The following is a 26990-nucleotide window of genomic DNA, read 5'->3' on the forward strand; positions in this document are numbered from 1 at the left end:
AATCTGTCCAGCAGTAGTGTGCCATATATTTGTGTGTGTGTGTGTGTGTGTGTGTGTGTGTGTGTGTGTGTGTGTGTGTGTGTGTGTGTGTGTGTGTGTGTGTAAGCACGCCACACTTGTAGCTAGTTTATAATCAACAACAAACCTCTAAAACACACGGACGCGCGCGTGCGCGTGCGTAGGCTACACACACACACACACACACACACACAAAGAAAGGCTGACGCCGGGTAACCGGAGTGATTTATATCAACGCCTACCTTCCTTTGGCGTGTGCTTGCGGAAGAGCCGTTACCTGGTTACAGGGGAGTGATGGAGCATTGAGTAATGTAATGTTCAGGACTCCACAGATAAGAGAGTTTCTCTCTCGCTCGCCGAGTCAAGCCACCGCGCGCTTTTCCTGCAGCATCTCCGGGGCGCGCAACCACATCGTGTCCAGGAAAAAAAGGTTTAACCTCTGAATTAAGTTAAAAATATCTCCACGAAGAGTATCCAGCTTGTCATATTACCAATTGTAAGGACTAAGTTGGCCGACAAATATTGGTTTAAGGTAGGAAACTTTGCAAAGTGCATTTTTTGGGGGGATAGTCTTTGTTCAGTGTATACAGAATTATGAATTTTCATTCTATTTAAAACTATTTAAAATAATAAATATTAGGAAACTGGCTAATGTAGACAAATTCTGTGTGATGGCAGATTCTATACTTTAGGGCTTATTCGTGACTGCAGTAAACACTGTTGTTTTCTCTGTACGCGTTAAGTGATAGCAAGACAGGTGAAGCGCGCAGGTGCTGTTTACACTCATTACTTGGTGCTATTAGAGCGTTAATGTTACTTGGTAACGTCTTATCACAGTCTTGAATTCATATTGTAGAAACTCTTGTGGGCAAGGATGATTATGGGCTATGTACATACTTTGTAAATATGCTTAATGTTCTTGTGCAAAAAAAGAAAAAAAAGTGCATTAGCCTACTTTTTTATGTTTTTGAAAGAAGTCACTATGCAGCTCCTGGATTTATTTGATCAAAAAATATACAAAACAGTCATTCTGGGAAATAATTTTACAATTTAAAAGATTTGTGTTCTATTTTAACGTGCTTAAAATGTAATATTGCTGTATTACAAAGCTGAATTTTCATCCGCATCATCCGTGTCACATGATCCTTTAGAAATTATTCTAAAATTATGCTGATTGATACTCAGTTATTATATTTTTGGGGGAATTGTGAATTTGTTTTTTCAGGACTCCTTGATAAATAAAAAGTTAAAAAGAACAGCCTTTATTCTAAATATATATATATATATATATATATATATATATATATATATATATATATATATATATATATATATATATATATATATATATATAAATAATAAAATAATAAAAGTATTGAATAAAAGTATTCATTTTTTTTTTCAACACAAAAAAGAAAGAACAAAAATTGGTGGTGTATATTGTTTACAATTTTAACATTTATATTTTTATTATATTTTTAAAACATTTCCTTAATCAAAGAATCCTGAAAAAAATCAAATATCACAGATTATAAAAAATATAAAGCAGCATAACTGTTTCCAACATTGATAATAAATCATCATATTAGAATGATTTCTGAAGTGTGCTGTGAGACTATTTTGCATCACAGAAATAAATTATATATATATATATATATATATATATATATATATATATATATATATATATATATATATATATATATATAAAAACTAATGCTAAAAAAAACTAATGTATATGATATTTTTCTATTTTCTAAAAATATAAATTGCTTGTATAAACAATTAACATATTTCATGTTTTTGAATGAAGTTTCTTACGCTCATGCATTAATTTGATCAAAATACAAGTATTGTGAAAAAAAAAAAAAAAAAATTATATATATATATATATATATTTTTTTTTTTTTTTTTTTTTTTTTTTTCACAATACTTGTATTTTGATCAAATTAATGCATGAGCGTAAGAAACTTCATTCAAAAACATGAAATATGTTAATTGTTTATACAAGCAATTTATATTTTTAGAAAATAGAAAAATATCATATACATTAGTTTTTTTTTAGCAATGTTTGGTTTGTAGTAATTCCCAATTGTAAATTGAATGGTTGAGCTCGATGAGTGCAGTCAACACTACAATGTGTATAAAACATAAGAAAATGTTAATTTCATTTTCTCTTTTAACTCTTTTCACTTTTTTATGTTGTAAAACATATTGTATTTATACCGCTAATGCTTAAAGGGTAATGTGACAGCCCTATCCATGGAACCATACTCTTATTTTCTTACATTTGGTCCCCCAAAATCATGATTATGATATGAGATTGAGTCTCATTAACAGAGACATTAACAGAAGCTCAAAAATATCACTGAGTCTAAGCCAAGTAGATTACAACTTTTGCTATAGGAGAAAACTGAACTCATGGCTATGACAACAGTCACAGAAGAAGCCTACAAAGAAAGACAGAGATACTAGCTACTGAACCAAGAGAACCAGCTTGTACGATTCTCAAACAAGATGTGTCAGTTTTGACAGGCTAAATAGTGTAACTGGTGAACTGGCTCTGCTTGCATGGAGCCATTTGAGAACATCTTGACCAGTATCTTTCACAGACCAATAATTTTCAAATCTTAGCATTGCAAATGTTTCTTGCTGCTTAAATGGATGTATTTTTTATAGTCTTCTCTCCTGTTAAAGATTATATGTTGTGGTTTTGTCTGGCCAGAGTATGTCTCTTTAGTCTGTCTTCTTTGAGAGAGAGAGAGAGAGAGAGAGAGAGAGAGAGAGAGAGAGAGAGAGAGAGAGAGAGAGAGAGAGAGAGAGAGAGAGAGAGAATGTGATAAATATGTGCCCCCCTCCACTGCCTAATTAACAGCTCCTAGTCCTGTTCCCCTTTAGCTGACAGTCATGACAGCCTGTCTCTTTAAATCAAATGGTCTCCGAATATACCAGTTCAATCCACAAGTCTGTGTGGAATATAAGTTCTTGACATGTTTCTTATCAATACCAGAAGATTTGCACATTCTTCCACTGTTGTATGTTGCATGGTTTGATGTAATCTGATCTGCTGACTCTCACAAACATGTCTGGGAGCATCGTGTGTATTAGTGTATTAGGTTTTATTTTTACCCACAGAACATGTCAGTGCCTCTGTCAGTAGCCTTTCGACTTTTCACAGTGAGTGTTACTGTGTGAATAACAGCAGGACTGCATTGTCTCATCAAATGCCTCTCTCCATCCCAACACTGCTTCCACCCACATGCAGCACAAACTTTACCATCTATCATATAGAAAGTTATATAGCACACTAAACCACCTCCTCTGGTTTTTTTTTTTTTTTGGCAGAGATTTAAAAAAAAAAATGGTTGTGCTTTCAACGTGTGAAAGCTCTTTTAATGCAACGTTAATTTAGTTTTTCGTTTTTTTTTTATTACAGAGCTCAACATTAAACATGTTCATGTGCTTGTCCTTTCCAAAAAAATAAAATAAATTCACTTTCAGAGTAAAATTCATTCACTTGTCAGAGTAAAAAATGTGCTTGTCCGCAAAAAAAGTTAGATTTTTGTGTGTGCGTGTGTGTGTGTGTTGTAAATATAACCTATTCTCAAGCAATATTCTCACCAGTGTTGATCAGCTTTGACATATTTTAAATCTGCATATTTGTGATATTTTTAAGGGCATTTTTCCCCTAATCGTATTAAATATAGGCTATGCTTCAGGTTTCATATTATATTCTTAAATTTTATATTAAATTAAAATAAGACAATATAGGGCTGTTATCAATCAAATTAAATAATTTACATAAAAAAATTACAAATGCATTAAATAATGTTATGAGATTTGAATTTTTGAATAAACAAAATAAATGTTGAAAAGTATATAAAGCTAAAACACCAGTAGGTGGCAGCAGGTGAGTCATTGAGCTATCAATTCAAACGATTCATTCAAATGCTGATTCATTTAAGAATGAGGCAGTCGTTCATGAATAGGGGTTTGCTTCCCAATTCTTATTTGAGCATCCTCGTTTCCTTTCCTAGCTTCCGGGAAAGGAAGGAAAAGACACGAGGACGGAGGAATTGAATCAAGTGAAATGATTTATCCTCGCTCCCTTTAACGTCACTTCAAAGCGGCGTCAGTTAATGATGACAGCACCGCTGGATTTAGTGGAGATTCTTGAACATTAGAGATAACTTCATATATTGTGAGCTTCAGCCTCAACAAAATACCACATTTGTCCATATTTTAATCAATATTACCAGTTATTATTAACAAAGAATTCCAGTTATTAAATGCTTTTTTGTTGTACAATATTTGTTTCTATTTGTTTCTTTAATTTTCTTGTGCTTTGATATAATTCTGCAACTGTCAGGTGTTGTTATTTGACAAACATTTGTGTCTTGTACATGTAAACATAATAATAATGATTAATAAACTGGGGCACGATGTGAAGGGGGAGGAGAGTTAATGCTTGCGTCATGCTTAGTCGATAAAACACTTCCGCAAAGGATACGCCAGTGTATCCTAGCTTATGACTCCTCAGGAAGCTCCTCACTCCTCCATCCTCGCCTCCTCACGGTGCAATTAGAGCATTTTAATATCTCCTACAAGATGGCTGAACTCCATCGGTTTCCGGGTCATAGGATGGAGGACGGAGGAGCGAGGAAACGAGGAGGGATATTGAGAAGCACCCCTGGTCATTGAATCTTTGATTAAGCCGATTCATTCAAACACTGAATCATTCAGTAACACACACTGTTGCTGTGAGAGGCGTTATGGTTCTGCTGTTTGGAACTTTGTTGCTTGGAATCTTTGTTTAGAACAATTTTCGCACAATGACTACTTAATGAATACTTTTAAGTGACTTGATGTTAATTAATTGTTTACAATTACTATTAATTGGAACTGTCATATGAAGTCAGTGTCATTTTCAGTCATGATGGTATTCAGAAAAACACCACATTTGGTTGTGATGTTGTTTAACTGTTTTATGTTATAAATATAACAACTTCACATTTTGAATGTTTGCTGCAATTTCTCAGTGTGAGCGGTTAGCTCATTTGTTTTGATTTCTCCTCGAGATGTGTTAGCGTCAACAGCCTGTTGTTACCGTTAGTTCATTACATTATATATTATCCACTATCAATACCCACTTACAATAAATTAATGCAGAATTATTCTTGCATTTTGGTCATTCGCTAGTTATTTATTTATTTTGTTATTGGCGTTTTAATCAGGCTCTTGTCCGTCGGGCAAGTAAAATTATCTTTCACTTGTCACTTCAAGAAATCCACTTGTCCCAGACAAGCGTTAATGTCGATCCTTGAATTAGTTAAGGGGATAGTGCACCCAAAAATGAAAATGTTATGTTTTTTTGCTTAACCCCAGGGCATCCAAGATGTAGGTGCGTTTGTTTGTTCCATTAAGATTTTTAACTGTTTAACTGTTGCTCATATAATGCATGTCAATGGGGTCTAATTAAATCTCAATTTGTGTTCTACTGAAGAAACAAACACACCTACATCTTGGATGTCCTGGGGGTAAGCAGATAAACATCATATTTTAATTTTTGGGTGAACTATCCATTTTAACTTTACTGATCATATTACTACAACGGCCCAGTCCTGCAGATTTGCATTATTTAAAACATTAGGAAGCTTATCAGAACGCACAATTAGCACAACTCCTCGTCCAAGCCCTTGCTCTCTCCAGACTGGATGCTGCATGCACTACCAAACCTTTGCAACTGATCCAGAATGCAGCTGTGAGGATGGTCTTCAATGAGCCGAAGAAAAACCACATCACACCTCTCTTCATTAGACTGCATGGCTGCCAATAACCGCTCGCATCAAATTCAAGGTACTGGTGTTTGCCTACAAGACAACCACTGGCTCTGCTCCAATAAACCTAAACTCGCTTATTCAGGCTTACGCGCCCTCCAGAAGCTTGTATTCTGCAAGTGAACAACACTGTGATGCCATCCCAAAGTGGCACAAAATCGATCTCACTGACCTCAATTTGAGCAGCTGAGTCTGTAGCCCTTTTCAAAATACATCTAAAAACACATCTTTTTCAGCAGCACCTGATCAATTAGGACTCAGACTTGCCTATTCTGTTTGTTATAAAAATAAAAAACTCTTGCTATGTTTTATTTATTTATTTAACAGGGACAATGCATACAGACTAGCCTGACAAGCCAGACCCACATCAAGATGTTTGGTCTGGAAACTCACCATAGACAGGGCTCAATCCGAGGGGCGGGATAAACGGTTGTCTTTCAAACTCCCTCTGCACGCGATAGGATAGCGCTACACCAACCGGAGCAACGACGGTGAAGGGGAGCTCGCTGACTGATTAAACATTCGCCGTATCCAGTCGGCTAAACTACGAACACATCTTCCCTTTTTAAGAATGACCTCAGTGCTATTCTTTGTTCTTTTCTCAGAGAAAAGCTTAACTCCAAGTCTTCCAGAATCAAGGTCAGAGCTGATTCGAAAGATCGCCGCCGTTCGCCAGTTTCTGTGTTTACTAGAAGCACGCAAATGCAACTCGGCCGTCGTCATTATGGCCTCGCCCGCCGACTCTATACACGATGTGATTGGGCCGTCCAGATTTTGAGGAACACAGCTCAGAATGGTATTGAGAGTTCCTAGACGACACTTGTGAGCAGATTAAATTTGCTGCCGCTAGGGTGCGTCTAGATTTCTAGGCTACATACAGACATGGCTACAATACAAGTACTGCAAATTATTAGAGTTTGTAGCTAGTGCTAATTCTCAACTCCTGTCCCCGGTTGGGCTTTTATTAATACATTTTAAATATGCATCTGTTATATATGAGAGAGAGAGAGAGAGAGAGAGAGAGAGAGAGAGAGAGTGAGGGGGGAGAGGGGGGGAGAGGCAGGCAGGCTCAGGTGCTAAATTATGAATACATTTAAAAATACATTTTAAAAACCTTAACTCACTTAAGCTTTCAAAGCTCAGTAAATTATATTTACCAAGGACATGGCAATGATGATGGCGGATATTTCTATCCATGATTTTTCATTACTTGATTATATAGTGAACCAATGTGTTTTGTTGCAGAGGGAGCTGCTTGCGCACAAACTGTCATGTTTTATATATGTCTTATCTGTCATGAAATATGTGAAAAAAATCATAGCATGCATGTACAGGGCTGCCTGTTTTGTAGCACCTGGTTAATTTAAAACTGTGTAGATTGCTTGTATTATTTTAAAGATTTTCTTTTGTATGTTTAGTACATTTATGTTGAGGATCTAAAACCAATTTAAGATATTTAAATTCTGATACAAAGTAAATGTTTGAATTTTTTAGGTTAATTTTAAATCTTTTATTTAGATCAAGTTTCTAAATAAAAACACATGGTGACTGTTTTAGCACAAACTGAAGAGTACACAACTGAAGTATCAGTGTGTGCTAGACTAACTGAGAGTTGTTACAGGACTTGCATACTGTTGCCCCTTGTTATGCTGATTGATTCTATTGCTTTCCTCATTTGTAAGTCGCTTTGGATAAAAGCTTCTTCTAAATGATTAAATGTAAATGTAAAAACATTAACACCATAAATTATACTCCCTGATCCATAATGAAGTATTCTTCTACCATCAAAGCAATCTAAACTATGCTTACTATAGGCCAGTGACAGGATTATGTTCATAGATATGGAAATAAAACAAACTATATTTTGACATGTAAAGCCATTTTCATGCTTTCATCTGCCAAAATAATGTCAAGTTTTATATTCCATATACACATATAACATATAAATAATAAAATAAAGTACATTCAGATCACTGCTGTGGTGATGCATAGATCAAATAGCAGCTGTCATGATGAATTTCTCTGAATTTCTTTCACTGGCGTGCAACCTCAATCTCCTATTTTCTGACAGTGGACAAAGTTCATTTTGAACTGTGAGGCTGATTAAATGCAGAGCTGCTATTAAAAGAGTTGCTTATTCTCCAGAGACAAATACTGCAAGTAGTCGGACGTCAGCTTTTGATGTTAAAAGAGCACCGCTGTGCCCAGGTGATTGAATGTCTTTCTAAGTCTTCAAGGGGAAGCTTGAATATACAGCTGAGATTGTTTCAGAAAGGTTCAAGATATCTGATGCTATCAACAGAGGAACCAATCAGATCAGCTTAGGGTGGCAAAGTAAGCAGATGGATTTGATCTGGTGATTTTGGGTCATTTTTGTTTGAGGTCCGTGTGACTTTTGTAGTCTTTAGTGTTTTAAGTCTGCAGCGTTTCATGGAAGATAAGGGTGTTACTAAGCTCTGAGTGGAGGTTTCAGATATTTGAGAGATCAGTTTAGAAACAGTCTGACAGGCATGAACAGTGAATGTGTGGCCCATAAGATTTAACTGAACCAGCCTGCAGGGAGTGATATAATTTCTCTCAGGACTGGTAGCAATCAGTTACCACATCTTTGGGGTAGAAATTAAAAATAAATATAGTTCATTCACATGAAACTCTAAAGGGTGCAGACTGATAGGTCCTATTAAATTAAATCAGCAAGGAATCACATCATTACATGGTACATTCCTGTTTAACACTGTGAAGCTGCTTTGAAACAATCAGCATTGTAAAAACACTATACATAAAGGTGACTTGACTTGACTTGTTTGTTGTAAAGTAGTCCTGCAGCGCTCTATCAGAGGCCTGTTTCCTACCGAGGCTGAACAGTTCTAAGAATAGGTTGCAGTTATATTTTCACTTGAGCCTGGTGCGGTATGGCACAATTAAATACTGTTCTCGTCCCGGTTGCTGAACCATACTGGTAGAATGTGTGTAATGACAGCAATTCAGGATTGGTCACTTGTCTGTTGCTTGGCAAGCAATTTCTCTGTAGCTGGCAAAACGTGCAATTTTTTTATGATGCAAAAAACGTATTAATAATAAAATTAAAAGATACAAAAAACAAATTATCATCCTCCATAATGTAGCTGCTATTCACATCTCATATCGTCCGTAAACTTTTGCTTTACCAAAGCAACGACTGACACATTTGTATTACATTCCAAAGAGCTTTGGAATGAATATAACCTTGTAAGAAAATACCATATGAAAAGTTAATATAGGATTTTAAATGTTTTAAAAAGACATGAGGGTACACATTTAGTAGATAAAGTGTTGTTGAATGTTTGTAAAAAAAAAAAAATTGCGTCATATTACATCACGAGAGGGAGTCGTTTGTCGGGCTCTGTGTTGGCTTAGCGCAGAATAGGTTGGTATTCAGTAGGAGTAAGCGTGCTTGCGGTAGTTTTTTATATTTCAATTTATCATCGTCATGGTAATTATTGTGTCCAGCCTGTCAGGACAGAGTCCACAGGCAGTGTTGCCAAGTCTGCGGAATTGGGCTACTTTAACAATTGCCGTGGGCAGTTTTTCGTGACCCCTAATTGTTATATTTAATTTTAGCAGGGAACCCTGGCAAAAAAAATATATTTTACCCCCTGAATGCATCCTACCTGGGTTTGTTTTATGCTGGTAAAGAGACAGGACTTCACTTCTGGCTCTGCTTCTAAAAACATTAACTTGTTGTTTACTTTAGACCATCATTGAAATACTCCTGTAAAGGATGATATTAAATTATAAACATCCACAGTCACACGCAACACCTATTCACCGTTGTTTTTACGTGAATCAGTGTCAATATTGATGAATACAAAGTATGTCCATGTACATTAAAGTTGCACTATGTAATATTTTTGCAGTAAAATATCCAAAAACCACCAGGCCAATGTAATATATTTTGTTTAGTTGAGTTTTTACAATACCCCAAAATTTAATGTTTCCAACTATTTGTAAATTATGAGAAAATTGCTAATTTAACCAAGGAGCCGGGACGTCTGAGGGAGTCGGCTCTCAACTGTGTCATATCTGCGCTACCCTCGGTTTCCAGTTTTAGTTGGCAGAAACGTTGTACTCTTAGAAGTGTGCTACAAGTGTCACAGCAGCCGCTGAGCGAATGCACAGAGTAATGTGTGTTTGCGTAACAATCACTCCAGTGGCCTTGCTCACCTCCACAACACTCGGTCGTGCTCTGCTTCATAGTACAGTAACGTTAATAACCGCATCCATCAACATGAATTCTGCCCGAGTCCTATTTTCCACCAACCACAGAATAATTAAAATAAAGGACGACATGAAACACATACAACAATAACACTGTACTCTCTGTGGTTTGGCCGCCGGTGGGAGACGTGATGGTCACGGATCCGTCAGAGATCAGTCTTTTTTTATCTTTTTTCTTTTTTCTTTTTTTATAAACATTTGTTAACTACCAAATCAGTCCTGAACCACTGACATTTTATCATGTAAGGTTAGTATTACATAGTGGTAAGGTTAGTGTGGATGGATATAAACGAGTGTGACATATGCCTGATCAAAATGTATTAGTTTCTGTCATTGGTAAGTATCAATACTGTTGATCAATTTGCGCACAAAAACTATTCTTGTCACTTTTATTAAAATTATTGTCGAGCCACTGTAGTGAGATGAACTTTTAACAACATCTTTATTGCCTTTCATGGGTCTTGAGGGAGGGAATGACATTGGTGTCAATGAAGGCCTTTCTGAGCCATCAGACTTCAACACAAATATCTTCATTTGTGTTCCGAAGATGAACGGAGGTCTTACGGGTGCCGAACAACATGAGGGTAAATAATTAATGACAGAATTTTCATTTTTGGGTGAACTAACCCTTTAAGCAAGGACTGTGCTTGATCAATATCATACTTATATTTGGTTAAAGCTGCAGTCCGTAACTTTTTTTGTGTTCAAGATTTACAAAAATTATTTAATGAGACTGTACAACATGAATCCATTTTCCAAACCGTGTTTTTGTCTTACCCTGAATCATTATGGTACCCTTATAATAAGTATTTATATTGGGACTATTTCAGGCCAGACTGGTAGGTACCGCTGCGGAGGAGCACAGTCCCTGCGTGATCTGCCATAGACATAAAAAGAGAGAAGTAGCTCCGGCTGCAATGTTCTTCCGCAAGACGCATGTATTTCTGTTTATTAAAAAGTTACGGACTGCAGCTTTAACATCTTTTTAAGATATTTATGCTCTAAAATCTAGACTATTCGAAAAACAGGGGAAAAAAGCAATGTTTTCACTTAAAGCAGTAGTTCACTCAAAATTGAAAATTCTGTCATAATTTACTTACCCTCATGTCACTTCAAACCTGAATAACTGATTTAATGCAGTGGAACCCAAAATTAGAATTTTTTTGAAAATCTTGAAAATACATTTTAGACAGTATGGTCACACACACTTCATACATAGGCTACTCTGTTTTTATAATAAAAAGTTGATAATCACAAAAAAAACCCTGCAAACAAAAAAACAACCCTAGTCTTTTAAGGACATGCTGTATCATGAATTTGAGCAATTCAAGGCCTCCTGGCTTGTTCAGGTTGCAAAGGATGATAGGATAGCTCCCAGATGGAAGGTCCTGCTGCTCAGCAGCACAAACACAGACTTTAGCTGTAAATGTGCTGCAAACCTTCAACAAGTGTTATATGATCTACTTAACAATTAATAAATTCATGCCTGTGGTGGTGACACAGACTGCAGTGATTTACATGCATAACAATGCCAGAACCCAGTAACACAGTATTTTAACAGATCATGTCACCATCAGTCTGAATTGCATGAGAATGTTCTCTGTACATGTGTAAAAAAATGTAATAACAAATGCAAACAAGATGGAATGAAAACACTAATTACCAATGCATTTCCCCTGACACAGAAAAGAAACATAGTTGGAGCGAGAGTGCATGGTCTGACATTTTACGCAAGTGAAATCATCCTCCTCATTATAGGTGTATTATAATTGCGGTTCTAGGACTCAAACATCTTGTTTCATGTTTCATCTATGAGACGGGTGTGTACAACTAAATACTATTATGTGACTGAATCTGGCGAACTTCACTAGAGAGCAGATTTACCGCTGATATGCGGCCTGGGTCAGTGATCTGATTAGCTGATGGAAACATATGGAGATGGACATGGAGAAAAACATTTTGCACCGGGACGCAAAGGTGACACCACAGCAGATGTTTGGAAAACATTCATAGGTGATCTTTAGTAATATTCATCAGACTTTTCTCAGTAGTTTTGTTTTTCACTGTAGAGATATCACATATACGTAACTGGGTCCATTACCATTCTTTTCATGTAATGAATTATAATTTTGTTTCCATCAAATGATTATTAATCTCAAAAAGACAGTGGTAAAGTGAGAGGGTTTTTAATGAACATTTATTACATTAGCTTCTTTCTTCAAATGGTGTTGCATGCATAAGACATAGTCTCCAACAATTTTTTAAAACGTTGAAATAAATTGAGAGTTGTTTCCACTTTATTTTACAACATGGAAGCAATTTTCTGTGAATGAGACTTCTGTTTCCTTATCTGCTATAGGTAAATAAGAAAATCAAAGTGCAGTAAACTATTTTCACTCTATAAACCAGTGTTATGCATGCTAAAATAAGGTAGATCCAAAAAAATGTATGTACTGTTCTTGCATATTTCATTGATGATCAAACGCTACATATTGTTGTAAAGTTTTTTCATAACATGACACAACAACATCGAAAACCTTTTTTCAAGCTTAATACAAGCTCATTTGTATCCTACAACATGAGATGCCATGTTAGTCTCTCGCTGTCTGTATAATGCATGTGCATCTGTTTGGGAATTGGAAATGTTCTTTATAAATGAGGCAGCATCCAGCAGAGCTGTCGCTTCTAGGAAAAATGCAAACAGAAATATTTATAAATATTTTAATTGTCGCATTGTGCGTGTATGCAAAACCAGAACACATAAATGTCAACTGATCATGTTTACACTGATGCAGTGTCTGCACGCCAAATATTCTTTTATCAGATCAGTAGTTTCTGTTAATTTAATATGCCCATGTAGTTATTTTGTTGTTGCTCATGTTGGTTAGACTGTTATGGTCATAAAACATTAGTTCTGCTTTTCAGCTGATAAATTCCTGCTGATTTATTTGAGATCAATGTGTACCCTCACAAATTAGGCACATCTGTTGTTTTCTGTCTAAAAGTGAATGAATCTTCATTTTATTCAGGCAAAGCAATCAAATCCTCACAAATGGGACTGCAATGAAATGTAAACTCCTAATTCCCAATACAGAGGGTAGGTCATTCTACTCCATTCATTTTCTTTTTGTGTGTCTTGCGCACTTGCGTTAAGTTGCTAGAGCATATTTAATTGTGATTGTCTGAGCAGAAAAATGGTGACAGAAAAGTTCACATCAGATTGGTTTCAGCTTCTATTGCACATTGTAATAAATGGGATTTAATTTTGCTATTTTTAAATGGCACTTTTTAAAATCTTAGTCATCTATCTGAAAATAATTGTTTAAATTAGTCAATGACTGTGAAAAAATATGAAGTCATAGTGTACTTGGAGACTTTATGTAGCAGACATCATTACTTACAAAAAAAAAAGCGTGTTGACCTCAAAAGAAAGAGTCCCCCCCCCCATCCCCCATCAGGTGGCAAAAAAAAATTGGATTTTCTCACAAGGAGCATGTTGTTAAATGGTTAGTTCACCCAAAAATGAAATTGATGTAATTAATGACTCACCCTAATGTTGTTCCACACCCGTAAGACCCCCGCTCATCTTCAGAACACAGTTTAAGATATTTTAGATTTAGTCCCAAAGCATATGCAGTCAATGCACACTTTACATGTCCAGAAAGGGAATAAAAACATAATCAAAGTAGTCCATATGTCTCATCAGTCGGTTGATTAGAAGCTCTTGAAGCATCGAAAATACATTTTGGTCCAAAAATAACAAAAACTAAGATTTTATTCAGCATCATTTTCTCTTCCGCGTTTGTTTTCAAACCTCAACTAAAGATTCAAACGGTCATGAATCAGCGGATTGATTCATGATTCGGATCGCCAATATAACGTGATTTCAGCAGTTTGACACTTAATCCAAATCATGAATCAATCCGCTGATCCAAATCATGAATCAATCCGCTGATTTATGACCGTTTGAATCTTTATTTGATGTTTGAAAATAAACGTGGAAAAGAAGACTGTCTGATGCTGAATAAAGTCGTAGTTTTTGTTATTTTTGGACCAAAATGTATTTGCGATGCTTCAAGAGATTCTAATTCACTAACTGATGTCACATATGGACTACTTTGATGATGTTTTTATTCCCTTTCTGGACATGGACAATAAAGTGTGCATATAGACTGCATATGCTCTGGGACTAAAATATAAAAAATCTTAAACTGTGTGTGAAGATGAACGGAGGTGTGGAACGACATTAGGGTGAGTCATTAATGACATCAATTTCATTTTTGGGTGAAGTAACACTTTAATAAATTCAATACAGCATATAGACATTGTCCATTTAAAGTCTGACAAAGGCTGGTAAGTCATTTAGAACATGGAGGCTGAGGCCATTATGACATTAAAATTCTTTACAATTTAGTCACACTCAAGTTGTTCCAAACGTGCATAAATGTCTTTGTTCTGCTGAACACAAAGGAAGATATTTGGAAGAGTGTTTGTAACCAAGCAGATCTTGGCAGCCATTGACCTCCATAGTGGGAGAAAAATAGTGAACTATCCATTTAATATTCTTCCCCTTGTAATTGCAAATGTTCATTTTAATTATAACATTTGCAATCAAATTATTGTTATAGATGGTAATACCGTTTTGATGATCCCATCCTATTAACCATTGAAGCTAGAAGTTTTGTGAGACCGTTTGAGATCACAGTATACAAAACCTTCTGCAGTCTTAGGAATATTTGCAGTTTCAGTGGGTATTACGTCATCTGCTTTGAAAGCTAGCGGCACATTGAATGAAATTACCGCTAATGCTTTTCACTTGGTTTGTGCCACGTGTCTGGCAATGCTGTTGCGAGATCCCTTGTCTTTCATCTCAGCCCCCCTTAAAATCTGTAATTAACTCGGCTGTCTGCACTCTTGAAATCTGTGATTATGATCTCTCTTCACGTTAGCTAAAAACAGCAGCTGCAGTAAACTCTCGGAGGTTATTTCACTCCGAATCAATGTCTCAAGTCAATAAAATAATGTTACATTTCAGTGCTCCTCATATCAGTTGACGTCCAGCTCTAAACGTATGAAAAGTAAAGCTTTAAATAATCATGTATCTATGGATACAACCGCTTAAAACCAGTTAGGGTCAGTTACCGATTCGATTAGTTGGTTATCACTATCATGCATACAACGCAGATGTCTGTGATTTGGTCATCGCTTCAAGAGAACATGCTGTAAATAAAACATTTTGGAATAATGAGAGTAGATGTAAATGGAATTCTGTAATTAACAATTTTAGTAATTAGTTAATTATGAAAATTATATTAATTGTCCAGCCCCAGTGCATCGAGTCAAGCATCTCTCTAAACAAATAGACGATATAAGATTGTCTCTTTTTTTGCTAATTGGTACTACACAAACGTCATTGTTCGCATCTAGCATTTGTCCCGGGAGCAAATGACATATATCCGATGAACCATTAAATGGATGAATGGCTCCCATGAGGCAATGGGTGAGAGAAGACAGATTAAAGTGAGCATTCGTTCAAACAATACTGACCTCACTGAGCAGAGCGGGCCTCTGTCTACAAAGCAATGCGATGGAAGGAGAAGAGAAAAGGACAGGGAGATGGGCACAGTGTTGAATGATGAATTATGCATTGCTCTCTTCATTGTCCATAACCTTTCAGAAAAGTTTCTTCCTCGGATATTTCTATATATATTCAGCTTGTCACACTCCTTTTCAATAATGTAGTAAAGGTCATGTAAATAGACCATAAATGATGGACATCAAATCATAAACAAGATCTACTAGTAAGTGTTTAATGGCATTAAAAAAATCTGTTTGTAAAATTGCACCTGTGGTGCAATGTCATTATAAATCGTATAAAGACGTATTAAGTTATTTTCCCTGTCTCCATGTCTGATTCATCTGTCATTTTAAAAGAACCAATTAACTTTAAAAATACTGCAAAAAGCGCTGCTTGCACACGTGGTCACTTGAAATTAATCATTTGATCATCTGAGAAGTTTTTTAAGCCAAACTGGAGCCAAACATTTTTTTTTTTTTTTGATGGTTTGGATAGCCATTTAATCATGAAGGTTACGCGCGTGAAGCCGTATGAATGTCAGGGACTTAAAAGATCACAGCCTTTCTTCTCTTGCTTTTATCTCTTTTCACTTAGTATTCCCTTTGTTTGACTTGCACTTTTATTCTTTTCTACATTCATTTCCCCCATTTCAACATGGCACTGCACACTACTTTCATCTATTTTAAGGGACAAATCTAATCTACAAACTCTATAGTTATTTTCATAATGAATTAGCTTTTATTATAATGTAACGTCATTAGATATCTTTATTCTGAAGCGATTCAAAATATTGTCTTCTGCGTTCAATGGCAGGGAGCTTCAAAGAATGAAGCACAGTAATTGCATCTTTTATACGTCCAAAATCAAAACAGCTAATAATTTAATTTAAAAAAAGGCTGTCTAATATACACTGAGTTATTGCTGGTATCCAGTGTCTCGAGTTTTTATCTAGAAACTAAATTTATGGTCATATCTCAGCCCAGATTACATTAAACCTCTAGAAAGAGCATGATGAAAATTATTCTCTGCATGTTTTCCCCTGTCTCTCTGTATGAGTTCTACAGTGGTCCAGAGTCAATTTATCTTCTATTCTCTGCTTCTAGCTGTAAATGGAAAGGAGAGAGATAAATTAAATAGAGATGGAGAGAGGCAGGTATGAATATCTAACATTCCAGGCTTTTTTCATTTCAACAAAAAGCTGTGGAACATAAGACTGCATCATTTGATCGAACTTACTCTCATCTCTCACTGTTAAACAATATACAGTTGGATAGGTGAAAATAAAGGAACATTAAAAAAAATCTGTAATTTACTAACCTAACCTTATCTTGTTCCAAACCTGTATGCAGTTCTTTCTTAAATATGAATGATGAGAGAATTTTCATCTTTGAGTGACCAAGCCAAGGTCAGTATATCTCCTCAGAATACACATGCAGCACGTGCCACGTGCATTGACAGACTGTCTTCGGTTTCTAGTGAGCCCCAGTGTGCATGATTGCTAATAAAATGTCAATTATTAGTCTTGGTGCAGAAGCCACATATGGGAGTGCACAGTGTTTGAACTGTCTGAAGAGAGATTGTACACAAGACTAGCCAAAAACAAACATCCCCGCGGAGCCAGTCTTGTTGCCGTCACTGAAATAGTTTCCTGTCTGACCCTTTATTTTATTCATTCTATTTTAATAATGTTATTTTAAAATACTATTCCCAGCATAGCAAACCTTGCTTCTGTTCGATCATGCTTCAATTTAGAATGTAATTGTCACTGTGCTTATTTTTTTTTTCTCCATATTTCAAGTATATGATTGCAGTGCTAATGTTTTGTAACGCTTCCATTCTAATGGTTCAGCAAGGTTCTGCTGACTTAGACTTTTCTCTACTGAGCATCCCACATACACAAGATAATTGGCATGCCTGATTTCCTATGGGACAAAAATAATACCATCCAAAACCCTGTGAGCCCTGTGAGTGTTTTTATGATGAAATGTCCTCTGCCATTCCTTTTCATGTGATTTGATTATGCATCGTTTAGTCCAGTCTCAACCAGGGCACCTCTGGAAAGTAACTTACCTACAGTATAGCCTAAAACTTTGAATTATATGGTAATGCATTGTATATCACTGAGGTAACTACCATAGGCATGGAGGGGGATATGGTGGTTCAAGACATGGTCATGACCTTGATATAGCATCATGAACATTATTTATAATAATCGCAATTAAACAATTATATTAATAATAATATTTATTTGTATATGTAATATTTTTGATTATGTAAAAAAAAAAAAAAACATAAAATCAAGGTCTTCTCCATGTAAGCTGAACATTACTCTAATGGAAATGCACCACTGAACACCATTTCCCCCCCTACTGCAACACAGAGGTCTGTGTGGACCAATTTTCCCACTACTACAAGATTCATTCAACACCTGCCCACTCCTGTGGTGCTGTACACACATTCCCTGCTTACTATGAATTTAACCCTGACTGCTCCTGCTTATTATAGGTCTCATTACAGCAGTCCTGCATTTTCCCCCTTGTGTCATGTGAGATGCATAAATTATTTAATTTTACTTTGATTTATATAATTTGTATATTTTTTTCAATATAATATCAAAAAGACATATACTAGTAATCATTTAGTATACTTTTATGATGTAATTGTAATCATTTCGGGGACATTTTCTTTTCTTTCTTTTGTTCTTTTTTTTTAAAGAAAAGTTTAGGGGTCTAATTTTAACGATCTAAGTGCATGGTCTAAAGCACACGGCGCAGGTGCACTTAGGGCGTGTCTACTTTTGCAAGTTTAACAGCAGGAAAAATGGTCTGTGTGCCTGCCCCGTTACATGGTCCAAAAGGGTTGTCCCTATTCGCTTAATGAGTAATGGATGTGTTTTGGGCATAACATGCAATTAACCAATCACTCTCATCACTCATTCCCTTTGAAAACCAGTTGCCCTTGCTCCATGGCGGAATAAAGACACCCTCAACGAGTCAAGCGGTTTAAATATCAAGCGGCAAATTCCTCCAGTTTCTGTTGAAGCCAATACGGAAGTAACTTAAACTGTAATTCATTGACTGGCCATTAGGGACAGGCTCCAGAAGAGAGTAGAATCTCATTGAGCCCCATGCTAAAATGCCCAACTTTACACCAGAAAAAAAAATGTATTCAGTCTGGTACAAATTATGTTTTTGGTCTATACGGCTAATTTTGCCATTCATGACAACTGTGAGGGGGTGATTTTTTTTTATAACTCATTCGTTTACGTTATAAACCTTAAAAAGCCTTAAAGTTCTGCACAATTAAGGGCGTGGTCACTTGGAGTGACAGGTGGACAGCCATTTATCCACTGACTGTTAGTCATCACGTCATCTCCGCTCCGCCCACGTCCAGCCTCTGCCCATTTTCTCTTATCTGGCCGTGATGGGCAAGATGGCAACGGCCAGCTCGCCTCTACTTTTTACTTTTACGCTTCAGAAATGCTCTCCAGAATCCTATGGGTTACGTGACGTCATGGCCACTATGACCCTATTTTTTTTTTACAGTCTATGTTATTACATTTGTGCATTGTCACGATTGGTAAATATGACATTACTACAAATAGGTAATTCTGATACATGCAATGACTATCCATTATGACATCAAGGTATTTTTATCTTTATGAACACAATTATAATCTTTTATATTTTATCCCTTTAATTTTTCCTATTTAAAAATGTTTGTGTGCTGCTGCGCATCCCTGTGTGTGTATTGAGCTGAGTGTACATGCGTTGTTCCATTCCCCGTAGGCGCATATTACTAACACACCCTTTAAAGGGGGGGGTGAAATGCTGTTTCATGCATACTGATCTTTTTACACTGTTAAAGACTTGGAATCCCATACTAAACATAGACAAAGTTTCAAAAGTCACAGGTGGACGTTTGATGGGAGTATTTCTTTGTCAAAAATACTACTTCCGGTTAGTCATAAGTTTCGGCAAGTTTTTTGAGATCATGCGTCCCCTTTGACGTTAACGGGGGCGGAATTTCCTTGTATGGGCCTTACGGACAATTCTACCGGAAGCGCGTGAGAGAGAGCGAGGGAGAGAGCGAAAGCAACAGGCTACGCCCATCAAAGCGCTGGCTTGTAGGATGCTAAACAGGTGATATAACCAGTAGCTACTGACTTACCCACTGATAGGCCGGCGGTCGATCTGTATTAGCACTTTCCTCACGCGACGGGCGAATCACTTTCCTCACAGAGCGACTCACTTTCCTCACGCGGCAGGCGAATCACTTTCCTCACTGAGCGAATCACTTTCCTCACAGAGCGACTCACTTTCCTCACGCGGCGGGTGAATCACTTTCCTCACTGAGCGACTCACTATCCTCACTGAGCGAATCACTTTCCTCACAGAGCGAATCACTTTCCTCACAGAGCGACTCACTTTCCTCACGCGGCGGGCGAATCACTTTCCTCACAGAGCGAATCACTTTCCTCACAGAGCGACTCACTTTCCTCACGCGGCGGGCGAATCACTTTCCTCACAGAGCGAATCACTTTCCTCACTGAGCGACTCACTTTCCTCACAGAGCGACTCACTTTCCTCACTGCAGCGCGCTGCTGCACACGTCATTATTTAGCTCCGCTCACACGACACGCCCCCACCCGCTCTGCTTTTTTCGGAAAGACTCGGAACAGCACATCTTTCTTATATAATTATAAAAAAAATAAAGACTTTTCGGAGTTATGCAGGATGCAATGCTACTCTATAGGTACTCAAGATTGACATGACACTGACTGAAACTGAGTGTTTCACCCCCCCTTTAAATAACACAAAAATACTGCGCTATTGACTTTAGACCAGGTTTCAGTTGGTCAACGGCACAGTACCTCGTTTTTAGACCAGCACGCCCATGAGTGCAAATGCATTTGCTATTTAAACAACATGGCGCACACTGTAAAAAATTATTTAGAAAAAAAGTTACCTGGTTGCCTTAAAATTTTGAGTTCATTTAAATTGAAATTTTGAGTTAAATCAATGAACATTTTTTGAGATTCGACAACCTTTATTAAAATATTATTAAAAGATTTTGTAAGCATATTAAGTAATTGTGTATGTTTTATTTCTGATGATGCAGTGAAACGTGCCAAATAGTGCTATTTTCATGATTTATCAAATTTTTTATGTGGTTCAGATACAAAAATATTTTGAGTTTCAATTTATTAAACAAATTTCCTTCATTGTATCAACTCAAATTTTTAATTTCAATAAACTCAAAATTTTAAGGCAACCAGGTTACTTATTTTTTTAAGTTTTTTTTAAGTTTTTTTTTAAAAAAAATTACAGTGCAGGACATGAAATGATAACTGTTTGGGCTGAAACTAGCGAAAAACACTTTGCACCCTGCACCACATTGTGCCGGGTGTATGATAGAGCCCTAAATCTCAAAACAGATTTCATGTTCAAATTTTTTTTTTAAAGGTATCATGTCTGGCATCAAAAAAATGTGGTCCTTTGAATATTGTCTTGGGTCTTGAGGTCAAAAATGTGAACCACTGATCTAGTCTTTTGTATGTTTTCACTTGGTAAGCTAGATTCTGATTTGCAAAAAAACAGTGTAAAACAATCTTGTTAACAATGGTGCTTTTGTCTGTAGATTATGCATTATTGAATGTGAGAGTGCATTGAGAGAAAAATCATAGTTTGTGGTTGTTCTCTGTGCAGGACAATGGCCCCCAGCTGAAAGCAGTGACGGCAAGAGGGTGAGATGGAGCTGACCTCAGTAGACGCCTCTGCTGTGCTGGGCTTATGGGGCAACGGCTCCATTCCTGGTTTCCCCTTTAACGAGAGCGTTCTCAATGACACCTGTATCCTCAATGCTTCAAACTGCCTCAATGAGGCCGATCCAGGGAACCGAACAGGAACGAGCATGGCAGGAATCCTCATCCCTCTCATTTACATAATCGTTTGCGTCGTCGGCCTGGGAGGAAACTCTCTGGTCATTCACATCGTCCTGCACTACTCCAAGACTGAGTCGGTGACCAACATCTATATCCTGAATCTAGCTATAGCCGACGAGCTCTTTATGCTGGGCCTTCCGTTCCTCGCCGTGCAGAATGCCATGCACTCCTGGCCCTTCGGCTCATTCACATGCAGGTTGGTCATGACCGTCGACGGCATTAACCAGTTTACCAGTATTTTCTGCCTCACCGTAATGAGCATCGATCGCTACCTGGCCGTGGTTCATCCTATTCGATCCTCTAAATGGAGGCGACCGCAGGTGGCCAAGGCTGTGAATGGAACAATCTGGGCGGTCTCCTTTTTGGTTGTCTTGCCTGTGGTGATTTTTGCAAACGTACAACGGGAAGGAGGAATCTGCAACATCATATGGCCCGAGCCAGCCAACATCTGGGGAGCAGCATTTATCATTTACACCTCTACAGTAGGCTTTTTCTTTCCCTTGCTAGTCATCTGCATGTGCTATCTCCTCATCGTGATCAAGATACGCAGCTCTGGAAAGAAGGTTCATGCCACGTCAACCAAAAGGCGCAAGTCAGAGCGAAAGGTCACACGAATGGTGGTGATAGTGGTGGCTGTGTTCGTTTTCTGCTGGATGCCGTTTTACGCCCTCAACATTATAAACCTGGTTGAATCACTCCGTGACGAGCCACAGGGCCTGCATCTTTTCGTAGTGGTATTGTCTTATGCTAACAGCTGCGCTAACCCTATTGTTTATGGCTTCCTTTCGGACAACTTCAAACGGGGTTTCCGGAAGGCCCTATGCCGCTCATCTCGAAGGGTCGAGAACCACGAGCCCACCGAGCAGCAGCAGCAGCATCAAGAGGAACGGAGAAGAGTGCTGATGCCCAGGGAAAGCCTTAGAAGAGCAGTGAGAGATGAAGAGGATGAGGAAGAAGAAGAGGACAGGGAGGAAGTGACAGAGATGACGGAAATTTGCAGGATTACTCAGAATGGAAATGGAAGCGGACAAGCTGGAAGTACCCGAGCGCTTTTCTTAGAGCGCCCCTCGGGTACAGGGGTTTCTGAGACATGTTCGCCAGACAGGAGAGGCACGGGTGGGGATGCTGTTGGTAAAGGACCAGGGTTTGGACCTGCTGCAACCTTGCTGAACGGAGCCAAAAATGGGAATGTGAAAACGCTGCCAGAGGAACCGGTGGAAAAAAACACCTCACTGGAGATCAGCTACTTGTAAACTTGTGATTTGTGTCAGCTGGAAAAGTAATATTAATGTACCTGCCTCCCTGAGATCTGTTCACTTTGTAGTTACTTTCTCTCCTGGAGTCTATCTATTCGTCTTAATGTCTGAGTTTACTATGAAATTTCCTACTAGTAATTAGACTTAATGATATGAAAGTTTTTAATTTTTAAACAGAATATAAAAAAATCACAATGGATTTGACTTTATTTATAAGACTTGGCCAATCAAAACAAGTGTTTTCAGCAGCATTATATGGTATCAGTACCTAAATGAGACCAGCACCATAATATGTGAAGCAACTATGTGCCTTTTTATAAATTTATTTGGGAGATTTAATCAATGCAAGGAATCCATGGCTACGACTGGGCACTAGATCACTAAGTACATTTACATGAACTTTTGCTTGATTATAACTCTGCATGTAAACATACTTAGTGAGACTTGTAGCATATTAATATAAAACAAATTCCTACATCAGATTGTAGTTTTCTGTAAATACATTTTGTATGTGCTTTTTTCCGTACTTGTAAAAGTATTCTACACTAATTGAATTATGTTGCAAACAGGTCTTTAAAGTCAATTGAATCGCATTGTTATATTATTCAGTTTTGTGCGGTCTATGAATTGTGTTCTTGTTTATTACCTTTTTTTAATATTACACAAATGTTCAACATTACATGATCATCGACCCTATAACTGAATGTTCCTTATCTCGATTATGGATTATGATCTATTTATGATATATTATACTCAACAATTTATGAAATATTATTATACTGTTAATGTATCACTGTTGGACTACCCAATATTTAAAGGTGGGGTAAGTGTTATTTCAAAACTGCTTTATAAAAGTGTCTTGGGTTGAGTACCAAAACAAACTTGTAGCCAATCAGCAGTAAAGGGTGTGTGTACTAATGATGGTGAGAAGAGAGCACTTAGTGCACGTCATTATTCAAAACACACGACACACAGGACGGACATTAGCCGAGTGACGACGAGAGAAGATGGCAGATAAAAACATGTGGAAAATGTTAATGAAACAAAAGAAGGTTTACGATCAGGCAAGAACTAGGACCCGTGCAAGTATCGGATCAGCTTTCTAGCGCTGGAGAGAACTCAGTGAGCGGGAAGGCCTGCAATCGGATGCCGGGGTTGCTTTATTTCTTCTCGATAGGCAAGTAACTTTGGTTTTGTTTTGTTTTACAGAACTAATATATGCTCGCTTTTTCTTGAATATGCTCGTGTGTCATGTTCGCTTGTTCGTCCATTTGCAGTCGTATCGTCGTTCACTTCAGCGATGATAAAGAACCATTTATTTCGACATCATATAAGCCACTGTCTGTTTCAAGCATCAGCTTGCAGTATGTCCGAAAAGTAAAACAATAAACTCCTAATAAATTTGCTTTCACTTTCATATCATATACCCTCGGCCAGCTGGCACAGCAGATTCTGCCATAGTCGTTGCCTGCGTTGCGTATTTTCATGTGGGGCGGAGCTATCAAAATAGGGGTGAGACCCTTTTGGGGTAGGGGCATGTTTGTTATGGTGATTTCAAACATCAACACCAGTTGCCAGAAAGCACTTTCCCCACCTTTAATTCCCGCCCAACCACCCCTTTAACCATCCCACCCAGAAAGACAAACATACACACTCAGGTAATGAGCTTAAAGTGATAGTTCATTTAAAATGAAAAGGTCATTATTTATTCTCCCTCAAGTCATTCCAAACTCATTATGTCTTTCAAAATGACCAACATTTAAGTTGTTGTTCACTGATAATTGCTGTTCACACAAATTCATCATATGACTATCCTAAGACTTGGAATATAAAGCATGTCATATAGACTACATTTATTATTATATTTTTTGAGCATTTCTTCATCATTTTTGGAGTTTGAAAGACATTGCAGCTGCATGGAAAAGAGCTGTGTGGTGATTTTTGTAATAGCCTCTTTTTGTGTTCTTATGAAAATATAACAGCATGCAAGTTTACAACAGCAGGGTGAACAAAAATAATTATTAAAAAAAAGAAGAACACCAGCTCTTTGAGCCTGACGTTAGGACCATTAGGTTTATCCAACACCAGCTAAAGAGGTTTAAGTGCCTCGTATTATAATGTCATTTATGCTCTAATTCCACACACAGACAGCATATGCTAAACAAACATTAAAATTCCAGTATCCCATCCCAGTGCTGTAATATGCTTATGTGACATTCATATACCCTTTTCTGAGTGTTATAAATAAACGCTAACTATTGAGATCATAGCACTAACATATCAACTACACTCCCCAGCACCCTATATACACCACCTCCTCCTACGCACTGGCTTACACTCAGATGGGTTTGGAGGCGTACAGAAAGCCATTGCAGATGCATTAGAGAAAACTATCACCATTTCCATAATGACTCTGTGGATTTCGCAGCTTTCGTTCAGAGCTGATTGTTTAAATATTAAAAAAGGAATGTGTAAAAAGCTGTGGGACAATTTTATTCTGCTGGCTTTTTTAAATGTTGTTATGTGACATTTATTGCACACTGTGTTTACTATCGACCCGCTCAGAAAAGCTGCCGTTTGTGGCTGTGGGAAGAGAGGCGCCCATCCTGTGACCTTATGATTGGACCGATCTCTGTATCTAAATGAATCTCTGTGATTCACTGGACGCTTGACACCCACCGGGGCCTGCCCACACATGATATGGATGCACAAAGAGGCAAATAATGCTGAAGGCTGCTCGTGAACGCTGTGATATTATTCATTCCTTGGCGCAGACTATGGGCCTCTTGTGCAAACAAAGCCATTTGCTCAAGGATAAAAATACATATTTGCCCATGTGTCCTTAGTCAGTACTTTATCATTTTTTTAAGTGCAAATTTATTTTCTGCAAGACCAAATGTATATATTCTGTTAGTTTCAGCTCTTTAAAGTATGTCAAACGTTCTTCACTGAAAGGTTATTTATTTTAAACTGATTGAATGTTTTTAATGTGTAAGTACATGAACGCAGATGCATCTTGCTATGATAGCTCGATTTCACACAAGTACGTGTTGCATTCTCAGCCTTGCCACAAGAGGTGCTATAGAGACATTTTTGTTGGGAAAAACCTAGAAACAAGTTAGCATTTCAGCGCTTTTGAGTTGATGGGTTTTCTTAATGTTTTTTTTTGTTTGTTTGTTAAAGGGAGACCTTACCTCTTTTTCATCTTAAACTATGTTATTCCCTTAACTAAGATGATTCTAAGATGATTAAGCGTTCACTTAATCTCTCTGACGCGCGGTGACGATCTGATAGCATTTAGCTTAGCCCACTAAGCCCAGTTCATTCACTGTGGTAACAAACAGAGATCAAGTTTGAAGCAACCAAACACCTCCAATTTTTCTCAGTTACACGAATTTAATTTAAATACAGTTACACGAATAGTTGAACGATCAAGTATGGTGACAAAATAAAACATGGTACTTTTCTAAGCGGGTTTAAAAGGAGAACTATAATGTATGGCGGAACAGCACTTCTGAGAGTACTTCGACTCGGCGCAGTAAAAAGTCACGCCTGAAAAATCCTCTGTCACATCTTCCCACTCTCTCATTTCCGTCAATAGGAGGAGAGGATTTTTCAGGCGTGACTTTTTACTGCACCAAGTCGAAGTACTTTCAAAAGTGCTATTCCGCCATACGTTATAGTTATCCTTTTAAACCCGCTTACCATTCTTGGTCGTTTAACTATTCGCGTAACTGTATTTAAATATAGGGGAAACGTGGAGGTGTTTGGTCGCTTCTAACTTGATCTCTGTTTGGTTCCATAGTAAATGAACTGGGCTTAGTGGGCTAAGCTAAATGCTATCAGATCGTCACCGCCCGTCAGAGAGATTAAGTGAACGCACTCAGACGAGAGAGGTATGTATCAACTCATCTTAGTTAAGGGAATAACATAGGTTAATATGAAAAAGCGGTGGAGTATCCATTTAAATGCCTGAAGTAAGGTCTGTTTTTAAGCTGAAGATATTTTTATGTTTTGTTCTACAACATAAATATCAGTAATACCCCCGTGTATTGAAAACAACCTTGTCGGGGACATTAAACATCATGGTAAACAGGTAA

At 37.4% G+C, this 26990-nt stretch overlaps 1 protein-coding gene across 1 annotated transcript; it reads left to right on the forward strand.

The window, feature by feature from the left end:
* Positions 1-210: 210 nt before the first annotated feature.
* On the forward strand, positions 211-26034 carry sstr3 (somatostatin receptor 3). Its single transcript, XM_067415131.1, has 2 exons — positions 211-550; positions 21399-26034. The coding sequence occupies exon 2, from the start codon at positions 21442-21444 to the stop codon at positions 22885-22887; it is 1446 nt and encodes a 481-aa protein (XP_067271232.1). The 5' UTR covers positions 211-550; positions 21399-21441; the 3' UTR covers positions 22888-26034.
* Positions 26035-26990: the final 956 nt, after the last annotated feature.

The sequence above is a fragment of the Pseudorasbora parva genome, chromosome 2, assembly GCF_024679245.1.
Source record: "Pseudorasbora parva isolate DD20220531a chromosome 2, ASM2467924v1, whole genome shotgun sequence".
NCBI classification, from domain to species: domain Eukaryota; kingdom Metazoa; phylum Chordata; class Actinopteri; order Cypriniformes; family Gobionidae; genus Pseudorasbora; species Pseudorasbora parva.

Excerpts from the sequence above, each read along its gene's own strand:
- sstr3 (XM_067415131.1), top strand. The coding sequence starts at position 21,442 with ATGGAGCTGACCTCAGTAGACGCCTCTGCTGTGCTGGGCTTATGGGGC.